This window comes from Vollenhovia emeryi, unplaced genomic scaffold (assembly GCF_000949405.1).
Source record: "Vollenhovia emeryi isolate VEMERY1.0 unplaced genomic scaffold, V.emery_V1.0 DF939181.1, whole genome shotgun sequence".
In the NCBI taxonomy this organism is placed as follows: Eukaryota; Metazoa; Arthropoda; class Insecta; order Hymenoptera; family Formicidae; genus Vollenhovia; species Vollenhovia emeryi.
In genome coordinates this window covers 689,557-699,028 of record NW_011967185.1, presented here as the reverse complement: position 1 = coordinate 699,028, position 9,472 = coordinate 689,557, and the positions used below count along the sequence as shown (strand labels likewise).

At 37.7% G+C, this 9,472-nt stretch overlaps 2 protein-coding genes across 3 annotated transcripts in view; one reads left to right on the top strand and one right to left on the bottom strand.

Annotated features, from left to right (window-relative positions):
• The window catches only part of LOC105562996 (facilitated trehalose transporter Tret1-like), an 11,681-nt gene extending 5,622 nt beyond the window's left edge, over nt 1-6,059 (top strand). For both annotated transcript variants that reach the window (XM_012014225.1, XM_012014224.1), the window contains exons 2-5: nt 2,546-3,075; nt 3,260-3,565; nt 4,395-4,597; nt 4,786-6,059. In XM_012014225.1, the coding sequence (XP_011869615.1) occupies nt 2,546-3,075; nt 3,260-3,565; nt 4,395-4,597; nt 4,786-5,080 (1,334 nt within the window). In that variant the 3' untranslated portion in view covers nt 5,081-6,059. The remainder of the gene's footprint in view (nt 1-2,545; nt 3,076-3,259; nt 3,566-4,394; nt 4,598-4,785) is intronic.
• LOC105562994 (serine/threonine-protein kinase 32A) overlaps nt 1-9,472 on the bottom strand; it is a 95,019-nt gene that overhangs the window by 70,628 nt on the left and 14,919 nt on the right. The window lies entirely within an intron of this gene.

Here is a 9,472-nt window from a genome sequence, read left to right as displayed (position 1 = left end):
AATTTCAAAAAAAAATTTTTTTTGCTTAATAATATTAAATCATATAGATATATATATATATAAATGAAGTAAAAAAAAAATATATATCAATTTTTACTTTTAAAACACGACACGAATATGTGTTTCAATTTGTGACACGTATCGGTTATTTGATAAACTGTCCGTGCCAAGCGTGTATTTAAATTTAAATCTACATTGTTTACCCGTGAACTATGCTGCTTACAAAACAGCGCGTAATATGCTATATCAAGTTGTGTGGAATAAATGCTGCAACCGTGCAACCCCGAATCAGATTACCATTAATCTCCATTAATAATATTTAATATTCATTCCTGCAGTTGAGCGATTTATTTTTAATGTAACGTGTATGTTTTAAATGTCAATATTGAAATGCGCGATATGATTTAATATTATTATATCTGATTATGTCATTTATGTGATCTTTAATGCAAATCTTATAATTTTGCTAACGTGGTTAAAAAGCTGTTCATAATGACGGGCTACATTATTTCTAGAGCATTAAAAGTTCGCAGACAAGAAGTAAGTAATATCGGTTTAATCTTTCATGAAAAATGCGATATTTTCACCTTATTCTTTTGAAACGCTCAAGTTTGACTTTAGAAATAAGTAAAAATTAAATTAGAGACAATCAACTTACTATTTGTTTCACAAAATAATTGTTGAAATCAGTTGATATCAGCTTATTACAGTCTTATCGAGGTGGTCGTCAATCACGATCGTTGTGTCGCCGTTAATTGACGTGACGCGGGGCGAAACTTTAATAATCACGTAACTTCGCGCAAATATTCAGCTGTAATTGACGAAAATCACTATTTTCTTACAAGTTTTATCAAATTACTGTACAGTACATTTCTTGTATCGCTTTTTTCTTTCGCTTGTTTATGAAATTGTCAGTGGTGATAAAAAGATCATTAGATCACAATTTAATTAAATTAAAGATAAAATCGGACAGATACCTTAATACAGAGCTTGCCGAGTTATCCGCGAAATCTGCTCGCTAAAGAATTACGTTCTTCTGTCAATAAAAGTACTCGAGCTCCCCCGGTCGAGAGAGGCGATAATGATATTAATGACAAAATCTCGCATATTTTCATTCTCTCAGCGAAAACACCTTTCAGAGATATCTGCCGTGTTCGTTTACAATTAATTTTACTCGCATATTATCTGACGTGGATAATTAAATCTGCATTTCAAACAGCTGAGGCCACGTAAAAACGTAAAATCGATATTATCAATGGATTATACAGTCCCTCATTAAAAAAACTCTGATTAACAGAATAGTATTAATTGCAGTATTATTATAGAGCGACGTTAATTAACGTTTATGCGATTTCACTAAATTAAAGTGAAATCTACCGCTTGATTTCAGTCGAGCGCCAGCGAATCGGGCGAAGTGGATTTAACCGGACACCAAATTCGTTACGCTACTCAGCCGGATTTGCGCTTGTTATAATTGATTAAACTCCACGCAGATATAATCTGCGAAAAGGAAAAGGGCATTACGCTTGCAGATTGTCTTCCGAGTTTCTTGACTTTCTTGCAAAATTGGATGTAACGAGGTCGCAGTTCCACGGCGGCGGTTGTCAGACCGTCCGTCATTGCGAAATCTCGCCGAATATAAAGCTCCGTATCTCGGCTTACGAAATCCCGCGACATTTTATTTAAATCGGTATCCCAATTTGCTCCGGGAGGAGAGACGGATGTGTTCGTCCCGCCGTGAAATCCGGCGGTGTGTTTTCTATAAAACGCGCACCTTTGACACACGAGGCCCGTAGGGATCTCGAAGGACAGTGGATTCGCTGTCCCGCGCGACTTCATTCCCGCGAATCGACTCAATTCATCCCCGACGTGTCATAACGCACCACTGTCTATTCTCTCGGCTGTTATCGTAGCTGGAGTTTCGGCGGCTGATGAAAGAATTCGGCCCATCTGTGCGCCTTGTCGTGCGCGGCGGATAATCATTTCTGAACGTCGGCAGCAGGTTAGCGTGATATGGAAAAAATCTTGGTTTACAATTATCGCGTTAATGTTTGCGTACATACCACTCGGCACTATAGATCGTCCGAAGAAGGAAGCTATTCATCGAGAAGATAGGGCGGCAAGTTGCTTCGACGAATTTACGAAATTCGGTATCTTTCATCGAAAGAGATGTACACTATCTCTGATAATTCGCCGGACGAGTGAAATGGGACCGATAGGAATACGAGTCAAATATCCAAACGCAAACGTGGTCGAGAAACTTTCCAAGAATGTCAATATTCACTTCTTAATATTATATATAACATTTGAGTCTTAAACTCGTAATATTAAATGTAATATTCGGCGCTAAGTCTGCAAATCTTAAATCTAAATATGACTCTAACAAGATCCGTCCAGAAAGTAAGAGGTAGCTGCTCGGGATACCTGTTAACCCTCTCGAACTTAATTAGTTAGAAAATTTAATTTTGGATGCAGTGAAACTGCTGCGCCAAGTAAGACTTCTTAAGTTTTCCCTTTAATCGACTCGACGTTTAAATGCATTCAGCCTGCTTGATGGCGGTCGGCGTCGGTACCGCCCTGGCTTGGACGTCCCCCGTTCTGCCCCAGCTGTACAAGGAGGGCTCCTGGCTGGTTATCACCAAGGAACAAGGGTCCTGGGTGAGCTCGCTGCTGGCTCTAGGCGCGATAGCGGGCGCCGTCCCGTCCGCACCGATGGCCGACAAACTCGGCCGGAAGAAAACGCTTCTTCTGCTGGCAGCTCCGTTTCTCCTGTCCTGGGTGATCATCATATTCGCCTCCAAACTGTGGCTGATCATGCTGGCCAGGTTCATAGTCGGCGCCGCCGTGGGGGCGGCCTGCGTCGTCGTGCCGACTTACATCTCCGAAATCGCGGAGACCTCGACTCGAGGTACCCTCGGTGCCATGTTCCAGCTGAACATCACGATTGGGATCCTGCTGGCCTTCGTGCTCGGAGCCTTCATGAACTACACGGCGTTCGCCATAGTCTGCGCCCTCGTAGAGGTCGGCTTCCTGGCTAGTTTTATATGGATGCCGGAGTCGCCTATTTGGCTGGTGGTAGGTCAAACCGATCGGCACTTTTTATTCTCACGCTCTTTATATCGGCTATTTTGAATTGTATTAAAACCAGATTTACACGACCGTTAACAACCTCATAGTCAGAGGAAATGATTGTGATAACTGAATCGTAAAACGATTCGAAGTTATTCACGAAGAAAAATCTGAACGTGTCTCTTCATAGAACCAAAGACGGAAACCGGAAGCGATGATAGCGATGACGGTCCTCCGAGGAGATTCTTACGATCCGTCCGAGGAACTCGCGGAGGCGCAACGAGAAGCCGAGGAGGTAGCCTCGAGGAACTCATCCATATTCGACCTTGTACGAACCCCGGCAGCCAGAAGAGCTTTGCTCGCTTCGTTGGGCGCCATGTTCTTTCAGCAATTGTCCGGCATAAACGCAGTGATCTTCTACACCGTCACCATCTTCCAGGCGTCCGGAAGCTCGATACACCCGGACGTTGCGTCTATAATCGTGGCGGTTGTTCAGGTGCTTTTGTCTGATTTGCACAAAAGTCCTACACTTTTATGTAGGACCTTTATCGAACACTTTCGCACACTTGCCTTCATAAAAATGGAAATGTATAACATTTCTGTAATAATGTAATACATGTTCAGACAAGGAATTTCGAACTAAAAGAAACTTTTTCCTGGATGTTTTCAGAGTTCGGTTATCTTATTAAAGTGTAATTAGAATTTTTTTCTAAGGTTTGCGAGTTAGTTGTGGCCAGGGTTGGAAAAGTTACTTTATAAAAATATCTAGTTACAGTTACAAGTTACCTATTCTGAAAAGTAACGCGTCACAGTTACAAATACTCAATCAGTAGCAAATCGTTACTTTGCAGTTACTCTCTTGCAATGAAAAAATAAAAATATGAAAGCTGCATTTGAATTGTAAAGCGCCGATAAAGGCGTTTATGCGCAAATGCAAGGCCTAGTGCGATCTGTGAAGGCTTAAAATATATACAAAGTAACTATTAATGTAGCTATTAAATTGGTCACTCGTTAACGAAAAACTGTAGCTGAATTAAGTTACAGTTACAGATGGAGAGAAAGTAATGATGTTGGAGTTACCAAAAAAAAAAAGTAACTGTAACGTCGTTACAAGTAACGAGTTACTTCCCAACTCTGGTTGCGACGAACGCGATTTTGTACGAATTACGTAACTCGTCGTAGTTCTTTTTTTCGGCGGTTGAATTTTACACCCGTTGCCAGTGCGATACATGTCCGCCGTAATATCTGCTTATCTCTCGCAATCATTACGAACTGCTTAATCGTCGTGGATGACGATGTTTACCTGAAACCGTCGTTTCCGGCAGATGATTATGACGAGCGTAGCAGCTCTGATCGTGGATCGCGCCGGAAGGAAGCCGCTGCTGATATTTTCCTCGAGTGTCATGCTAGTCAGCCTCTTGGCTCTCGGTGCGTATTTCAATATTCAGGCGAGCAAGAGTGATGTCAGTAATCTCGGCTGGCTACCGCTCACATCTCTCACGTTATTCATGATCTCCTTCTCCGTCGGGTGAGTAAATATTGCAACTAATTGCACGTGGATCTTTTTAATGATTCAGGACGATTCACAGTATACTATCGCAAATGCAGTAAACTGTCCGTTTATAGATTATGATATTAATTCTCGAATTATAACTCAAGTATCTGATATCGCAATCAGCATGAAAAAGAGCGAGGAAGGTATTGTTTCTTTTATAGAATGGGTCCGATACCGTGGATGCTGATGGGCGAATTGTTCCCCGCGGAGACAAAGGCGATCGCTTCTGGTATCGCCGTGATGCTGAACTGGTTCCTGGTGTTCCTGGTGACGAAGACCTTCCCGGCGATGAACGAAGGGTTGGGCGCGGACATCACTTTCTGGATCTTCGCCGCGATTATGGCAGTCTCAACCGGGTTTACGTATTTCTTAATACCGGAGACCAAGGGGAAAACCTCCCAGCAGATTCAGGAGGAGTTGCAGGGCAACGTTCGGTCGACGAGGACGGACGCCTAAATTGTATCGATGAATTTTCACGGTGTAGCGTGACTGCTGTTTCGATAATGATACTTTTGAGATATAATAATTAAGTCGCCGCTATTCGAGCTGAGTTGCAAGAAGGCCTTGGGGCAACGAAGTATGAGAAGACACACGGGCGAACGACAAAGAAACTTGGCTTTTAACGGCGACACGTGAAGAAATTAATTGCTGAGAAAGTTGTCGAGAAAAAGTTAAATCTCATGAATGATTCATTTCTCGTATACTCTACATAAATTATATCAGTGAACGTATTGTTGTTGTCCGCTGTAAATCTTTGATGCAGAATTTTTAATCACGCAAATTTATCAATCGTACACGCGATGCATGAAAATTTCATTCTGTTGTTGATTATTATTATATGCGTCATCATACGAAAAAAATAATATCTCACAAAACTGTCTTTCGGTAACATTTAGGACTAAGCGATTCATAATCTGAAATATTATTGTATCACTTTATTTTAGGACTTTATTTCGTAATTAATAATTAAATGTACGATTAGTCGCCTCTGTTGTATTTTTACGCATAAAGAAATATGTACAGTTAATTAAGAGATCTTTTCATAGCACAGAAATAGGATTAATTGCGACAATAATTATTATAATAAATAAATTTATAGCTTGTCATAAATATTAAAAAATAATTTTAAAACAACAATGAGGCTATTAGTATTAATATATTATAAACTCCGTGATTTTACAAGACATTTTACAAGTTAATATATAGACGCAAATATAATATTTTATTCAAGTTTAATACACATAATGCGATTTGTGTTTTAATAAATAAATTTTTGAGTGATAAACAAATATTGATATTTATAATACTTTGTAAAACAATTTTCATTAACTCCTTTCCGGAAAATTGTGTCATAATGTACGTTATTATTTTCCTGTTTTAGCGCACAGCAAATATAGAGCACTACCACTAAGGAATAAAAAAAAATTTTCAGTTAGCACGTATCTTATTTACTTCATTATCTTCTTTTTACACGAGAATGGCGTCTTCAAGACGAGTAGAATATCTTATGTTAAGATAACGCAGATTACGATTGAGGCTATCGTGGAGCTGTTTAACCGCTATTGATTGAAGTCGTAAACAATTTGATGCGAATTGTGTGATGATCAATTTTAACTATTCTTTTGTAATATTTTCGTCCAATTGACGCTTAACATTTGAAACAGCACAGTCAAAAATTTAATGTAAAACATCTATAAATGACACTGCTCATTGGTTGAAAAATATTCTATGCATTTGTATTATAAAAGAGTTACAGACATTAATTTTAAAAGCAGAGAGAGAGAGAGAGAGAGAGAGAGAGAGAGAGAGAGAGAGAGAGAGGGGGGGGAGATTTATAACATACAAAATAAATGTGAGAAATATTCTTTTTAATTTTTCTTAAAAAGGTCAAGATTATTCGAAAAAAAAAGACCTAGAATTCTCTGGACAAATTTTAATTACAGCTTTTGATATTAAAATTTTAAATTATATACTATTTGTTTAAATAGTTTTTTTTAATGATTGAATTATACAAAATTACTATGTGAAACGAGTGGCTTAAACGAATGTTTAAAACGTTACTTCACGACGTCGCTAATTATCTGAAACCTGACCGGAAAATTATCATGTATATATTTTTTTTTCACGCCTGTGCAGCTCACTTTATCTTAGCATATAATTGTAACCGTGACCTAGTAACATTGCGCGCACTTGCCATGGAACTTCCCTATGTGCAGCAACACGTATATATTGATAATATAACGATTGTTGAATCGATCGACATACATTCAATTTTTTATTGCTCCAAGGTTATCGTAGAAAGTGCGAAGTTATCGCCGTTCTTCCTGAAACCGACGAACGAGAAAGGAATGTGACTACCACTAATTCTTTCGTGTGCGCATATGTGTGCGTATATGCATATGTAAGAAATTTCAAATTTAACGTATTAGTGAATTAAAAATTAAAATGCAAAAGACTTTTCTTCAACAAGGATAATTAATAAAAAAGCCACTTGCTATTGAAAATATATCAATTAAGTTTTTATAATTCGCGCTTTTTATTTATTTTAAAATAAACTTTAAGATACTAGATCCAACGACTTGATTGAGAATCCAACGACGTTTCCTGAGAAATGCTTAATAACGAAATGCTGGCGGGAAATAATGGTCTCATTAAATTTTTGTCGACATAACGCCCAACTCAGGTTTATCAAGAAGGAATTAACGGAAACGCGGCAAAATGATCGGATATCCATTATTTATACTGCAAATGGACTGAAAACGCTTTTGTTAACATTTAATGAATGATACAGTATCCTGTCTCTTGCTTCCATAAGAAGGTATTTAAGTTCTTCTCTCTCAAGCTCTTCCTCTTAAGCTTCAAGTGTGTAAGAATAAATGTAAATTTAAAACTTATATCGATAGGAAATTAAAATTAAAATAAATCTTGGTTTATTTCCCATACAAAAAGTTTAGCTCGAATCAATAAATAAATATTTCACGCAAAGAGTGATTCGATTAATTTTAAAGTAAGAAATAAGATACATAGATATTTGTGTAAATAAACGAGGAGAAATATGAATAAGAAATATCTAAATTCTTTCTCGTAGAAAAAGGACCAACAAAGAGAACGATTGCGATAAATCGATTCCTCTACAGTATGACGTATCCATATCAAGACTTTTTCCACACCTATGGAATTTATCGAAGACACTTGAGAAAGTTACGTAGTAAAATGCGTTCCTCGTTCAATGATAAGGAATTATCGACAGATTTCATTGATGTAACGTCATTTCCGGTAATGTAAAAAATTCAAACAAAACTTTCCAGAAGAGTCGCGAGCAAGACGGAAAATTTTAGATTTACTACAACTTGTGACAACGCATGACATTCTTTTATTTATTAGAATAGAAGCAATGGCGCGTCAATAGCCTCGGAGCCTTTCGAAGCGCGCATCTGGCGAGTGTAATTTGCCGTTGTATAATTAATAGGCAGATATATTAAGCGTTAATTAATATTGTAGGATCAGTTTTGTACATAGAATGCACGGGAAGATTAATTCGACGCTTGAAATTTTTCCACGCGAGATGACGCAGGCTTTACATTCTTAAAGTGGAACACAAATCATCTTTTATGATTAAAATGAGCTTCGTGCGTTGAATGAACATTTTTGCCAGCTGCCGTTGAAACGCATTTTAAGCTTTGCAGCTCTTAAAGTCAACGTGAACAAATTTTCCGCAGTTACGAATGATTGAAAAGTTGTTTTACAGGCATGTATCGATATTCTAGTAACGTTAAAAAATAAATCGGTAAAAAATAATGTTACATAATGTTATACAACGATTATACAAGGTGCTGTAAACCGTAGAATATTATTCAAGTTTCTGAAAGTTTCTACATTCAATTTTATGTCAAGCATAAGAAAATATTATCGTACAACAAAAATTGTGCTGGAGATAAAAGAATTATTATACGTCGCGAAAGACGTAGCTTTTGGAGAAGCAGTTTTCAATGTGAAAACAATTCCGAAAATTATACTCCATTAAGCAAAATCGGCTTTTAAGATTTTAAATATTTTGCAAAACACTTGTGATCCAAAAGAGATGCGCATTTGTTCTCCAATACGTTCTTTTGAGACGCTTCGATTAATTTATTCTCACGTAAGGCAGCAACGTGTTAATTTAATTCTTTAACGTTGCGACCACTGACGAATTATTCCGCGCTTGTGATTTATCGCTTGCAGATTGCAACGGAATGTCCTAATGACGCATATATGCATTTGCAAAGTGCTGTGGGCGATAGGACGTAAGTGTATTCGAGATGAATGCACTTTATCACGTTTCGCGCGTGGCAATTCTCATATCCTCCCACTTTAAGCGTTTCTCATTAATCCTCCCACTAGTAGCGCTAGTTGCATTTCTCTTTTTTTTTTACATGCACAATGCATTTTCTCACGTATTAGATTATGCAACGTTATTTCTCGAAAATCGCTCGACGTGCTGCGTTGTTCAACTGCTCCATCTCGAATTTTCGTTATCACCACGATTACGTTAACGATATTAACGGTCGATTTCGCTGTCGACCTGGTTAAAGCAGCGAATATCAGCAGATCGTAATAAGATTGGTTCCCTCACTGATTTCGTCACGACGGCATCTTATTATTTGCATAGAATACAACGAGACCGTGTGTACAATAAAGCAACAACCTTTTGCCTCTGTAATCAAGTTCTCCTTCCAGGAGAAATTTCAATATCTTTCACCGAAACTAAATTGTTGATAAAAAGTAATATTCTTATCCCAACTATGCTTCTTTCAGTCCTACAATTTTGTGAATGACAGTATTTTAATATTTATAATTTAAAAAAATTTT